The following is a 15,563-nucleotide window of genomic DNA, read 5'->3' on the forward strand; positions in this document are numbered from 1 at the left end:
ATAAAAAGTCTCAACCTCCCCTGCTGCATCCAGTTTTCTGTACAGAGGAGGGGATTATAGCCTGACAGCATATGTATTAGTAGAGTAGATCATTCAATTACATGAGTCCCTCCTGCACTTTAAGTGGAACAACCCAAGCGATTATACAGACATGCCCATAAATCCATGGGGGAACCATTTATAATTATAATGTAAATTTTAACTAAAAACACATAACACTGCTTTCTGCATTTCTAACTTTGGAAAAACCGAAATTCGCAAAAAAAAAAAAAAACACACACACAACCGTTTCCTCCCACCTCTAGTGATATGCCAGGATGCAGGTCTCTTGCTGTCTTGTGTGCTCCCTGGGGCATTTGGTGGGCCACTATGAGATACAGGAAGCTGGACTAGATGGGCCTATGGCCTGACCCAGCATGGCTGTTCTTATGTTCTTATGCTGTTGAAGGAGGGATTCCAACCTTCTTTATGAAACATGCTATCCTCTATCTACAACCATAGTTCAAAGCAGTGGGAGGGGAGCTGAGATCTTCAGTGTGAAAACAGAGAAGAAGAAGAAGGCTTCCCTCACCCACCATTTTCTAATTGCAACTCCCTTGCCCAAGCTGCTTTCTCTTGCAACACAGCAAACACCATTCAGAACTCTAGCTGGGGACAACTCTGACTACAGGGAAGAAGGAGCTGCCAGGGAACAGCAACAGTTATGGGAAGACTTGAGCATCCCTCTCAAGTCCCTTCTCATACTAAGTCCAGTCACAGTCATTACCATTGCACCCCATTAAATAATAAATAAAAACAAAATAAAATGGTTTTATTTTATCTTTTTTAAACAGATTTCAGGGTTTTGTTGCTGTTGCTTTACAAATATGAGAAGTGCTGAAAGTGGTGTTATGTTATTTTTTTATTTCGTTATCTCCATTTTCTCCCACCTTTACATGTCACAAAACTATAAGCCCTTGATCCTGCATTAAGGGCAAAACCATTTCTCAGGGGGACCAGGCTGTTTTTCAAAGGTGCATTTGCAGAGGAGAAAGGTTGGAGAAGGAGCTCTCCATCCATTCTTTAAAGCCATTTCTGCCAACAAGGACCAGATGTGTACACCTGTGGGCTGGGCAAAAATGGGTTAAAAACAAACATTTTTCCCCCCTAAACTGGGCAAGGGAGGTTGCTCAGGAGCAAAAGCTTTATGGAAACAACAGGAAAACTCCTTTTCCCGTTTACTGGCAGGGAGAAGTTATTCTTCACATGCTCAGAGGTCCTCTGCTGGAAAGTGCTAGCATTCTTCAAAACCATCCCCCTGTTGTGTTAGCTGCCATTTCCTTAGGTCGAGGAATCAGACTAGTTGGCCATAAACAGAAACTGAAATTTTTCCATGCCACAATGGAGCCCACAGTGAGGATGTTCATGGTGGCATGCAAAAACTCAGGCTTTGTGGCCAACAAGCCATGTGACCTGCTAACTATAAGCAGGCCCCTGTCACAGTCATGGAGACAGGTGGTGTGCAGCAATCAGGGAAGGCCCCCAATCATGCTGGAGATGTAGGATCTGTGCTCTCCATTGAAATGAACACAGTCATGCACAATGGGTTCTGGTGTGGAACACACACATATGTATTCTGATGTGAAAAATGGCCACTATTATTGACTAGCAACTGTTACCCTGCACATGCCTGATCTTGTCTGATCTCGGAAGCTAAGCAGGGTCAGGCCTGATTAGTACTTGGATGGGAGACCACCTGGGAATAACGGATGCTGTAGGCTTATACCATAGTCTTTCGAGACTGCAGGTTGTCAACCATTTAATAATAGTTATTTCAAACTGAATCCCACTTGGTTCAGTGGGACTTGCTCCCGATTCCTGAAGGTTGCTAACCATTTATTGACCCGCTGTGTCCAGAAAGGCTAAGGCCATGAGCTAAAGAAGATAGGGTGGGGTGAGACAAACATTATGGACCAGAAACATTTGGAAAATGTTTAAAGAACTGGTAATACTAAAGGGGGAGGCAGGAAATAATTTTTTAAGAGAGCTGAGGGTGGCAAGAAATTGCCATCAGTATCCACTATGCACATGCATCCTCAACTGGAAATACAACTCCTGAAGCTAGAAACCCAGTTCACAAACCCTGATGTGTAGGGACTCTCTTTGGGGACTCCATGGTGATGAACATGCACTTTGTACCTGCTCAGGGACCCTTTTACCTATTTTTATTTCATGTATGGCACAGCTGAGCTCTGACATGGGTCTGCTTTGGCACAAATGAAACCCTGCATTGCCATTTCTGATCAGACAGGGTTTGGTACGTTTTGAAACACTACCAAAATCTACCAAGCCTGTCTGACTAGAGATGACAGTGGGACGAAAGAATGAGAGTATGCAGCATGGGCAATGATGACACTCTTTGTCATGCCACTTTCAGCTCCCTAAGGAAATGATCCTCTGTCTCCATGCTAATAATATCCTCATTAAATCAGTTAAGATATTTGCTCAAGGAAATTCAGGTATCGCTGATGGTGGCGTCCTAAAAGGGGCACAGGAGACAGCTTGGCAGATGGGGGCATCTGCCAACTGTAAGGAACCTTTGCCATCGGAGGATCTGAGATGAGTCACAAGGGGAGCCTCAACAGAACTCAGACAAGCCAGGGTGCCAGTGGCTCACTGCAAAAAGGGGAGCCAAGCAAGATGGGTTGGAGACATTCACGTTTTGCATAACTTGGCAGAAACACCCATGGCAGGGGCAAAAAAAAGAGAGGGAAGTAGGTCTATATCAACCACTCCACAAAGCTGCTCACTAACCACCCAGCCACCCCAGGAGACAGGCAGAGCATCCTGTCTGGCATTTAACACCTTGCACCAGTGCAAACAGGCACACCTGATAGTAGCACATGGACCCATCAGAGGAAGCACTGTAGGGACCAACCAATGGGCTGGCATGTGACACAGGGCGCCTACTGCAACAACCACACATGGGGTGTTAGGAACTGGCTAACAGCCCAATCCTGAGCTGCCTGGCACGCGGGGTTCTGCGGCACAAAAAATGGCTGCCGTGGCATCCTGAGTGCAACCGGGCAGCTGGCACCCAGGTAAGTAAAGTAGCTCTGGAGCTGCCACAGAACCAAAAAGAATCAAAGCTGCCGTGGCATCCTGAGTGCAACCAGGCAGCCAGTGGTGGCACCTCAGGGGAAGGGAACATTCCCCCAGGTAAGTAAAGTAGCTCTGGAGCCGCCACAGAACCAAGCTGAGCTCCACTGGTCCCAGCCTCTTCCTGCCCCACTCCCTCACCCTGGAACGCCTCCTCTGCTCTCTCTGTGCACTCTACCTCCACCTCCCCCCACCCCAGAATTCCTCCTCTCTACCTCCCCCCCCATGCCCCCACCTACCTCTCCAGTGCCGGGTGGTTTGGGCGACTGCAGAGTGGCAAAACACCGGCTATCCACCGGTGCTAGCCCAGCACTGACTGGTGCTGAACTAGCACCGGCACTCAGTCAGCACTAACGGATCACAAACATGCTTTACGGCATGTTTGCAACAGTGCGCACTTGCAGTGAGCCGTTGCACATTGTTTAGGATTGGGCACTGAGAGTCCAGACACATAAGAGGGTTCACCTAGATGAGCCATCCTGGACCTTTAGTACCAGTGGCAGTAATGGCACCCAGTGTACCATCAGGCATGGGTGAGAGACACCATAACCCCATGGTGCAAGACTTAGGTGTTTTGGTGCACGTCTTTGCCCCACAGCCCCCAGTAAGCTGGTGTAAAAAGCGCACTGATTGCAATTCAAGAGAAAAGAGCAAATCTGGAAGCAGCTATGCACAGAGATGGTCCAAATTTTTGGTAATCGTCAAACGAACAAAATGTTTCCTTCGGAACAAACATCACTCAGCCCTGCTAGCAGCTTGCAAAATTTGACTTTAAGGAATGAAAAGTCTTCTGGAAGCAGAACAGAAAAACATTATTAGAAGAAGAAAAAAAAGAACTAATATGAGGAAGTTGTTTTGTAGAAATATAGAGTCCAATGTTGTTTTGTTCGTAGTCCCCACTAAGATAACGTGACTGCATGTATATCTTTATAGTGGGTCACAACAAACCCATATGATATCCTATGTGTTTCCTCCCACTGATGTAGTGAGTGGCTGGCCAAAAGTTATCTAACCTCCCAGGTTCACAGTCTCCAGACTGCTGTTGGTCAGTCTCAAGACCAGCAACAAGCTGAGCAGTAGAATAGGACTCAGCATGATCTGGCTGGGTGGGTGGAGGGAAAATCAAGAACCTCTGGGTGGCTACTTTAAATAGCCACAAGGTAGAAGTGAAACCAGTACCTCCACTGGGCAAAGGATCAGGAGTGAGAAGATTTATGGCACTGTGCTCCATCCTGAACCCCTGTTATTCACTGTGGATCACAGACTGTTCTGTGGTTCATCAGATGTGGTAGGGACCAGTCTACTGTCTAATGATGACCTATTTCAGGTCTTTTGAAGGACAGTGGAACACTGTACTCAGTAGGTACCAAATGATCTCCACTTAAGCCCTGCCTCCAAGCCACACATTTGTATTACAGAAGCTACCAGAACTATAAATTATGATGACTCTTCAAGTTCCTTTTTAAATAAATTCATTATTGCTTCTTTGAGCTGTTCATTTAAGTTGAAATCATTGTATGCTGTCTTGGGGCCCTATCCTATCCAACTTCGCAGCACTGACCGAGCCCCAAGGTAAGAGAACAAACATTTCCTTACTTTGAGGAGGCCTCTGTGACTGCCCCCCCCCCCCCACTGCAGGATCCAGCGAACACCCTGCTGGCATGGCTGCATCAGTGCTGGAAATCTGGATCGGATTGAACCCTCGGGGCACAAACCGAGGTACTATCTTGGAGTACAAACTGGTTTACAAGCTTTTTTCCATGCAATAATCCTATAAAATAACAATTCCTATTCTGCAGTTGGGACAAGAATTGAGCTGTGTCCCCACAAATTCACAAGCTTTAAGCATTCCTACAGATGGAGTGCCATTTATGAAGCTGCTCTAGTGTAAAGGGTTTGAAGTCAAGGCAAGAAAGGTGCAGTGCACTTATGCCACTGATTTCAACAGTGCATTGGTTAAAATGTACTTTGTGTTAGTTTGTGAACTACTCAGCTAGTCACAAACAGCTCGATTAATTTGCGAACTAGTCAAGTTCTTACTATAAATTCGGGTTTAACTAGACCAGGGATGTCAAACATAAGGCCCACGGGCCGAATGTGGCTCCCAGAAGGAATTTATCCAGTTCCCATTATAATTGGGCTCTCCCAGCAAGATAATTGGGCTGTCTAGTACTTGAAAATATGAACAAGATTTGCACATTTTCTCTTCTGTCATTTGCAGCTATGCAATCAGATCGACCCCTGTTCTGTGGAAGTTGTATATTGCCTAGTCCTGGTTGAGCCATCTCTCCTGAAAGCCTCTTCTGTCATATGGAGGTACCTTTTCTCCTCTGCCTCTTTATTTTTCACTTCCTCTGTTTCTCTCAGAATTGAGAGGAGTTATTTTGCATGCCTGCGCATCAGCCCTACCTCATTCCCGTCTTCTTTCAAGGTTAAAAAAAAAAGAATTGAGACCCAGAATGATGAACTTCTCTTCCATACCAAGCCTCCTGGGAGCCCCAAGGTGTGAATGAGGTTTTGCCTCAGCCTCTCACACTGCAATCCTATGCACGGAAGTTAACCCCATTGAGTTCAGTGGGTAAATCTGTATAGGAATGCAGCCCCAATCACTTTCCTAGCTGAAAAGCTGGATTAAGGGTCTTGGCTGGGAGAGTGTCTATCTGTCCATCTCTAAGGCAAGTCCTGCAACAGGCTTCATCCATGCAGATAATGTTGTGGGAGTAGGATGGGCTAGGGTATGAGTGAGATGGTATCTGCCTGGAAAGAGGGAAGTAGGAGGGAGGGGAGAGAAGGAGGGAGAGAGGACAAGAGCTGGGTTTGAACTGTAGCTCTTGCCCTGCCAGTACATGAAAACAAACATTCAGCTTGGCAGGATCCCCCATTTGCCTCTGTCCCCTCTGCAATGTTTAATGTTCACCTGCTAGTTTCACAAAGTTCTGCTTTGCTGGGAATTGGTCACCTTTTGTGGGACAGGGAGGAGAAATGACCCAGCAGGAGGTTGACAGGAAGTTGTTGGGACAGACCCAACAAGCCAAACCTTCTTTGCCTTCAGAAGACATGACTGGCACACTCTCCCTCTCTCCCCAGAGCACACATCCACCTCTTCCATTCCTGATATCATTGCTAATGCTACCCCTTCTCCATAGAGATCTATAACGGACATCTATGCACTACTGGCTTCAAACCTGAAAGGCTTAAGCTTGAGATTGCGTTTGAAGTTGTGACAGAAACAAACAAAAAGGATGGGAAAATTTAGAATACCAAGTTCCCCCAGTTTGGAAAGTCTCACTCAGTAATAAGATGAATCCAAATACAGACTTTCCCTGCCAGGTCCCCCCTTTCAAACCAACCCCCTTTTAATCTTTAGGGGCAGCCAGGCAGGTCTCACTAGAGGAAGGAAGGGTATAATCTTTGTCCTTACCTGTAAAAGAAGCTCATGAGGCACCTGAACACTGTTTCCTGCCAGGGAGCATAGAAATGTAGTTTCCACTGCCACTCAACTGAATCGGGAGACAGAGAAAACTATAGTCCCCTGGTTCACAGCAGGAAATGATAGTCACCTTGATTGGAGAGGCCAAAGCATAGACATTACCTGTGTTCCCTGGCAGAAAATAACTCTGAACATGTTCAGGAACTTGATCTCTCACTACGAATGACATGTACAAACAGCTCTATTCTTTCTCAGGCAAGCTGCCCCATAACCAGTCAGTCCCATCCACTTAGGGCTAAGTTCTTTTTCTTGGAAAAGGAAGTGGAAGTGAAGCAGACTGTCAGGGAAGGGGGCAATTCCTCCCATATTTATTTATTCCAATATTTCTTGGAAAAATTCAGAAATAACAGCATTTAGTTTTGCATTCTCTGGGTTTGGAGATGCTAAGCAAACTGATTCAAAATCTAGCCACAGGGATTTCACACAGTACTTGCTGGAAGTTTTTTAAAAATTACAATAAACCAGCATTTAAAGGAAGACAATGGGGAAAATAAAGGAATGCACAGTTTATGAAGTACATCAACTGTATTCTCAGTAATAAGTGACGTAGGTAACATGAGAAGAGCCTCACTGGATCAGGCCAAAGGCCCAGCTAGTCCAGCTTCCTATATCTCACAGTGGCCCACCTCAGGAAGCACTCGAGACAACATAATATTTGCATCTGTTGCCACTCCCTTACATCTGGCATTCTGAGGTAGCCTACTTCTGAAGTCAGGAGGCTGCATCATAGCCTTGTAACCTGTGATGGATTTTTCCTCCAGAAATTTGTCCAATTCCCTTTTAAAGGCCATCACCACATCCTGTGGCAAGGAGTTCCACAAACTAATTACACACTGGGTAAAGAAATATTTTCTTTTGTCTGTCCTAACTCTCTCCCAACACTCAATTTTATTGGATGTCCCCTGGTTCTGGTGTTATGTGAGAGGGAAAAGACAGTCTCTCTATCCACTGTATCCATTCCCTGCATAATTTTGTATCTCAATCATGTCCCCCCTCAGTTGCCTTTTTTCTAGCCTGAAGAGCCCCAAACCCTGTAGCCTTTCCTCATAATGGAGGTGCCCCAGCTTAGTAATCATTTTGGTCACAGTCTTGCACCTTTTACATATGCATATACATTTCCACTTTACATATATATACACATTTCTACTATATCCTTTTTGAGATGTGGCGACCAGAACTGGACGCAGAAACTAAACTGTCAGTGACACATAAAAAAGATAGTGTGAAAGGTCTGGTCCTTAACTGCACTATGTGCTTTGAAAGAAATCTGTCCTGAATTAATTCTACCCATAAAAACAGCATGAATGCAAAATGCTTTCCTTTGCTCCACCCCCCATATATTTGTTTGTCAGGCAAGTCTCACATATGGCCAGGTGTGAAGGGTCAAGTCTACTTGAAAGGCAAGTTACACTATAAAAAAATATACAGCAAACCAACAAGAATGTTGCTTTTCCTAATACACTTTGACAACCAATAGAATTAAAGGTCACAGCAGAAAGCAACCAGTGGGGTTTTAGGGGAGGAGGAGATGTGCAAATGTCCTGAAAGTGAGCAAATAGAGAGGAAAAAAGTACTGAAGAGCAGCTAAACCCAGCTGGTGATAAAGTCATCAACAAGGGGAGGTAAAAGCTGAGAAAGACGAGCAAGCAAGACGAGCAAAGGAAAGGAACAGTCATGGCCCCAGTCCAGGGGAAAACAAAGAAGTGAAAGGGCCTTAGGCTGGGTCATGCTTCATGCCTGTGACAACAGCAGATTTTGAAGTTAAACAACTCAAGAAAGGAAAAAGGAACAAGGAAAAGCCATTCAATGCAATCCTCTCAGTCGTTCTTTCCAACAAAGCAATTGAACAACTCTGAAAATGGAGGTGGTGCTCTTGGTTGTTCATTTTGGGCAACTGCTACGGGGAGGCCATATTGAAAAAGATAAAATTAAGCTCAGAAAGCCTGGTGCACCATCCTCAGTGCCACACCAGGAAGCTGCACACCCCAGAAAGACAATAATTGTTGATGTTCACATACATATGGAGGAGTTTACGAACAGTCTTCTACTGAGTCAGGCCATTGGTAGTGTTTCTGTGGACTGACATCCCGTCGCCAAGCCCACACACACGGGGTCTTTTCCAGGGCCATGAGGTTGACCTAGACAAGTTGTCTCAGGCAACAGGTTGGCGAGGGATGCCCACTTCCTTGCATCCAGTCATCTCCACCACTCCTCCTCCTGCTTCCTGGGTTAGAAACAGAAAAGGGAGGCGAAGCAGATGAGAGAGTGCAGAAAGCTAGCGTGTCAGTACTGCTTTAGCTTGTTCCTCTCATCTCCTCTGCACGTCCTCCATCACCCTCATCCTTTTCAAATCCAGGGGGTTGGATTTGCCATGTAAGGAAAGGGAAGCATAACTCTGGTCTTTCCAAAATTCGCTTTAACTGAAGAGTCCAGAGATTGAGCCCACAACCTTCTGCGTGTAGAGAAGGAGCTTTACAAATGAGCTGTGGCTCCTTCCTCAACCAGTGTAGTACATATTTTAAAAATTACCTTGAGCCACAGTCTCCACAGGTTTCTGTGTATGCATCCTCTTGGATTGGGAATTTTGTGAAAATGAACCAAGTTGGTGTGAAGCTCTTGTCACTGCAGAGAGAGAGAGAGAGAGAGAGAGAGAGTTGAACTTAAAGGGCTCTTAACAGCCAGGTTCTGGTGGTTTAGATCCTATGATTAGACCCTATTACAGGAACAGCTAACTTAGGTATCCTCTGCTCTCCAGATATTGGCCTGAAAGTCTGGAGTGGTGTCATGCAAAATTATCCCATTACAAGTTCCATAAGAACATTGACATCTAGCAAGAATAATGCAAGTACTCAAACTGGGGATATTATTTGTAAAATCCAAGAGCTTCAACATTAAAATGTTGAAGACCTTTATTTTTGCAGCAGTAGCCAATGGTGTGGCTCACTAGTGGAAACTACCAGCCTCTGGGGCAAGGAGAATTCTCACCAATGTTATGGGGGGGGGGGAGTAGAAAGGTGGAAACAGGGACACTTCAGTTAGCTTTGTGCAGGTATACAGTGGCCAACAGTCTAGCCACCCTGACTAATATCAAGAGTTCATACTGGGGATAGCCAATAGTGCTGATTGAAATGCCCCCTGTGTCCAGGTAGTTAACCACATGTCAGAGCAATCAGTTTGGCTCAGTGTTGTCTACTACGCTGATAGCAGCTGTTTAGGGGTTCAGATAAGACGCTTTCCTAGCCCCACCTGGAAATACCAGAGATCGACCTGAAGAGGACCTTCTGTGTTCAAAACAGGTGATTTATCACTAAATGATAGACTCTCCATTCTTCATAGGTTCATGAATTCCCCTTCCTTTCTCTTGCTTATCCTACTAGCAAAATGCTTTGCTGCCCCCCCATTGTGTTTCTTACAATTTGAACCCAAAATGTATATCTATAAAAGCTATATTGTGAGGGTCTGTTGTGGCTTTTTATAACTCCCTATTGATCACTCTGTGAAGAGTAAGCTTTCAGAAATGATTGCACAAGGGTGCATATCTCCCCCCCCCCCCCCCACTACCATTTGTAGATATTTATACAGTGGAGTCCAGTAACAGTTTTCTTGCACGGTAGACTCAGGAGTGGAGATGGAGGTGATATCTATACCATGTAATGAAAAGAGGTTATATCAAACTGAGGTTCTACCAAACATAATTGTGCAGAAAACTACACAATTATGTGGTCACCAGCGAAGCATTTTCCAGCCTGTCTTCTACCCTCAGGTCACTATGTGTGCCTTACAGTTGGAGACAAAGAAATAAAATCTGGCTGGAGGTATTTCTCTGGTACCAGCAGTGGAGATAAAATAGCTTGGCATTTACTACAGAGCAGTAAATACTAAAATAGTAAATAGCTCTACATTCTCCAGATAGAGGGAGGTAAAACAGGGCTCGTATACAGCCTACCAAGTGGCTAGAGGGATTTAACCTTGCCACAAGAGCTCCTCGACCTATAGAACAGGAACTACAGTTCTGCCCCCTAAACTTGGTCACATATAGATTTTGGTTAAGACTATACCTTCTCCAAAGTTGCTGGGTGAAAACCGAATTCTACTCCAGACTCCACCTGTTGCCTGTTTGTGCTAATGGACATTTTCCTCTCAAGGCATATAGTAGTCATGTTGGGCCTGATCCAGATTGGGACAATGGTGAGGGCACGGAGTTAAAGCTTCACTGTGGTCCTGATCTGGATCAAGGCCCTGTATGGCTGCTGTTTATATTAAAAAACAAACTCAGAGAGGAATATGCAAAAGGCATATTATCTAGTTCTGAGCTTTCCCCAGTTCTTGCCTGATTTGGCAGGCAGAAATTTTGCGTCTCATTTAGTTTTGGCAAATTGGTTGGCAGCTTCCTCAGCTGCAGTAGTAACCTGCAAGAAAGAATGTTCCTGAACTTAGTGACTGGTTGGATTGTTCTCTCAAAGCCAGCTTCGCACATTCTATGGAAGTGATGAGAGCGAGGAAGCCTCTCTCTCTAGTGGGTCTTGGGGGGGCATGATTGAGACATACAAAATTATGCAGGGGATGGACAGAGTGGATAGAGAGATGCTCTTTACACTCTCACAGAACACCAGAACCAGGGGACATCCACTAAAATTGAGTGTTGGGAGCGTGAGAACAGACAAAAGAAAATATTTCTTTACTCAGCGTGTGGTTGGTCTGTGGAACTCCTTGCCACAGGATGTGGTAATGGCATCTGGCCTGGATGCCTTTAAAAGGGGATTGGACAAGTTTCTGGAGGAAAAATCCATTACGGGGTACAAGCCATGATGTGTATGCGCAACCTCCTGATTTTGGAAATGGGCTATGTCAGAATGCCGGATGCAGGGGAGGGTACCAGGATGAGGTCTCTTGTTATCTGGTGTGCTCCCTGGGGCATTTGGTGGGCTGCTGTGAGATACAGGAAGCTGGACTGGATGGGCCTATGGCCTGATCCAGTGGGGCTGTTCTTATGTTCTTATGGTCCTGGTGTTATATGTGAAGCAGGTCAAGATACACATCTCCTATAGGCAGGGCTGGCCTTAGGAGCTGCAGGGCCCAACTGGAAACATTTTTGGCAGGGCCTTGGGGTCACAGCCAAGGTCTATAGAACCTTAGTGATATAAATAAAATGTATTCTAGACCTTATATCTCTGTGGTAGAAAGGAAAGCAATTGAAATCTGCGCTAAAAAAGTGCATGTAAGTTAATGGACCAAATGGATCTAAGCACATTTTAATATAAAATTGCATACATGTAAGCCTACAAGTAAACAAACAAAATGTGTAGGTTGCCCTTGAAATGTAAATAGTTACACACTCACTTGTTTTAAAGGCTGTGAAATTATTTCATGTGGTTAATTTAAACACTATATTATTATTATATTTAAACTATATTACATATTATTTATTACATATAATTTATTAATTACAAGAAGGCTATACACTGCCTGCTTACAGGGATAAGAGGACATTTAAGTTCTTTTCCAGGACATGAGGCTAAAAAAGAGGACATGTCCTGGAAAAAGAGGACACCTGGTTACCCTGCCAGAAATGGAACATAGGATGCTAAAAAAAACTCCCCTGCAACCTGACCCTGTTACAGGCCCACATTGTTTGCCCCATGGAAAGCCTTGTCTCGTTTGAAAAAGTGGAGGATGTTTATTCTTTTGCTGTCAGTTGGTTCCATCCTCTTCATTCCCAATGCCTGTGCATAGGAAATGCATGCACAAACTAAGGAATTCTATGACTTGTAGTTCTTGAAGGGTGAGACGCTCTCTCTCTCGGATTGTTAAAAATTTTCCTCCTTGATGATGTCACTTCTGGCCATGACATCACTTGCAGATTAATAACATCACTTCTGGTGGGTCCCAACAGATTGCCATTCTAAAAAGTGGGTCCCAGTGCTAAAATGTTTGAGAACCACTGTCTTAGACGATCTGGACATCTCATATAGACACAGGGAAATACTACATGTTTGCATAAACATCCTCAAGAATGATCCTTTAGCATCCTCCCCCTACCCCAATGTAATGGGCTTGCAGCCCGGACTTCACACTACTGGATGTCTGCCCCCGCTCCCGTGCATGGACTCAGCTAATCTTCAAAAATCTCACCACTCTGCCCAGTATGTCCAATTAGAAAGCACTGAACACACTGGGACCCATATGATTCCAATCCAAACACCAGACTTTATGTCACCAGATCTATCTCTGAAGCAAGACAGGGTTTTCCCTTCTGCTGAAGTTAAAAGAGTCCTGGGCTATTTTGGTGGATAGCATGAACCCCAACAAGCAAGCATAGCTTGGTTTCTGGGTCACTGAGTGCATATGTCATTGACATCTGACTGAGGGCTGGTTCAGATTACACTTTTCTAACCTCCCCCTCTGCAGCCATGCACACTCATCGCCTGCTTCTCCCTGCTGTGTCTGGGCTCCACTGCCTAACTGCATGGAGGGAGAGCTTTGTCCATACTACCCTTTCATGCACAATTTAGATCAGGGGTCTTCAAACTTTTTGGCACGAGGACTGCATTGTATATCTGACATGGTGTCATTGGCATTGGCAACCTTCAGTCTCGAAAGACTATGGTATCGCGCTCTGAAAGGTGGTTCTGGCACAGTGTCTAGTGTGGCTGAAAAGGCCAATCCGGGAGTGACAATCCCTTCCACACCGGGAGCAAGTGCAGTCTGTCCCTGGTCTGTCTCCCTGGCTACAGGCCTTCCTTCTTTGCCTCTTAGCCTCAGACTGTTGGCCAAGTGTCTCTTCAAACTGGGAAAGGCCATGCTGCACAGCCTGCCTCCAAGCGGGCCGCTCAGAGGCCAGGGTTTCCCACTTGTTGAGGTCCATCCCTAAGGCCTTCAGATCCCTCTTGCAGATGTCCTTGTATCGCAGCTGTGGTCTACCTGTAGGGCACTTTCCTTGCACGAGTTCTCCATAGAGGAGATCCTTTGGGATCCGGCCATCATCCATTCTCACGACATGACCGAGCCAACTCAGGCGTCTCTGTTTCAGGAGTGAATACATGCTAGGGATTCCAGCACGTTCCAGGACTGTGGTGTCAAGGGTCAGAAAATAGATAAATAATATATATGTGGAGAACCGATGTGCTGAGCGTTTGATTGAATACAATAAGTGGGTGTGGGTGGAAGGAGAAGGGGAGCAGAGAGCAAAATTGACTTGCACAGGAAGAGGGGGAATGGATTCTGAAAAAGCATCAAGCAACCTACAATGCATAAGAACATAAGAACAGCCCCACTGGATCAGGCCATAGGCCCATCCAGTCCAGCTTCCTGTATCTCACAGCAGCCCACCAAATGCCCCAGAGAGCACACCAGATAACAAGAGACCTCATCCTGGTGCCCTCCCTTGCATCTGGCATTCTGACATAACCCATTTCTAAAATCAGGAGGTTGCGCATACATATCATGGCTTGTACGGCTTGTACCCCGTAATGGATTTTTCCTCCAGAAACTTGTCCAATCCCCTTTTAAAGGCGTCTAGGCTAGACGCCAGCACCACATCCTGCGGCAAGGAGTTCCACAGACCGACCACACGCTGAGTAAAGAAATTCTGAGTAAAGAATGCAGATTTCAAACTTTTTTGTGGTCTCAGTAACTGATCTGTATAAGTTTACTATAGATATTAACTGTATAGTCCAGGTCTCCCAGTATCAGTATATTCCTCATTCAGCCACTAGAGGTGCTGAATGTAATGCAATGCAATGGAATAATTTCTTTCCATTACATTGCATTATATTCAGCACCTCTAGTGGCTGAATGAGGTATATACCCATGCTGGGAAACCCAGAAATCCACTGCGCCTTTTGAGATATTTTTACTCTGAGATACTGGGGAACCTCGTGGACAGGATAAAATCCTCCGGAAGGTCGGATTTGGCCCTTGGGCTGGTGTTTGGAGACTCTAGATTTAGATACTACTTTAAATAACTACATTTAAGTATTAAAGATAAATACTATCTAATGTATTATTTAAATTGCCCACAAGGGGTGGTTCAGATGCATTCCCCCCCCCCCATATGATTAAGAGTAGATCCTTGTTGTGACAAGGGGATGGATGTATGAGCTCACAGAATGCTCCCATCTTTGAGTGCTCCAAGAGGGGCTGACTGGAAAAGCATCTTCTGAATTGGCTCTGAGATGTCCTCTGTCTGGTTCCGGACTTACTTCAAACACACAAAGTCAGAAGTAAGCCTGCCATAAGTTAGGGCCACAGCTCAGTAGCAGTGTGCATGCTTCACATGCAAATGGTCCCAGGTTTAGTTCCCTGTTTCTCCCAGTAGGGCTGTGGAAGACTCTGACCCGAAATCCTGGGAAGCTGAGGCCAATGATTGTAGTTTGATAAAGACAGCTGGCCACTTTGGGGTGTCTGATTTGGGGTGTCCTTAAGAGTTCAAAGTGGGAAACAGATGATCCATGAGCTTTAGCAAGGCTCTCTTGTGCAAGCCCCATTGAATTGAATGGGAGATATGCAAGAGCAGCCCTCACTGCAATTTGCCAGGATTGGGGGGGGGGGGGGAGGGATGCCATTTGGATTTTCCAATTAAGGCATCAACAAGTATTGAGTTACTCTGGTACAGAGCAGAATCGTGTGAGTCAATGATAAAGTTGCTACAGAAATTTGCATTTTAATAATCTTCTCCTTTTTCTTTTTTAAGCCATAAAGCACTGTAATTTGTGGTGTGGTTATTTTTTTTTTTCCTTCTCCAAGTGCCTTGTTTGTTTGTATTTTTTTTCTTTTTCACTCACTCAATGGTTTCCTTCTCTGGGGGTTTTAAAAGCCCTGTTTACACCATATGACACCAGCCAAAAAAGACAGCATAGCATCACCTCTGCTTCATCTATACTTTAAGCCATTTCTGCCTAACATTGCATATACACAACAGGGACCCAACGTGTAC

At 45.1% G+C, this 15,563-nt stretch overlaps 1 protein-coding gene across 1 annotated transcript in view; it reads right to left on the bottom strand.

Moving 5' to 3' along the window:
• LOC136648589 (uncharacterized) overlaps positions 1-15,563 on the bottom strand; it is a 239,003-nt gene that overhangs the window by 12,853 nt on the left and 210,587 nt on the right. The window contains exon 5 of the mRNA XM_066624707.1: positions 9,158-9,250. Within this exon, the coding sequence (XP_066480804.1) occupies positions 9,158-9,250 (93 nt within the window). The remainder of the gene's footprint in view (positions 1-9,157; positions 9,251-15,563) is intronic.

Source organism: Tiliqua scincoides, chromosome 4 (genome assembly GCF_035046505.1).
Source record: "Tiliqua scincoides isolate rTilSci1 chromosome 4, rTilSci1.hap2, whole genome shotgun sequence".
NCBI lineage: Eukaryota > Metazoa > Chordata > Lepidosauria > Squamata > Scincidae > Tiliqua > Tiliqua scincoides.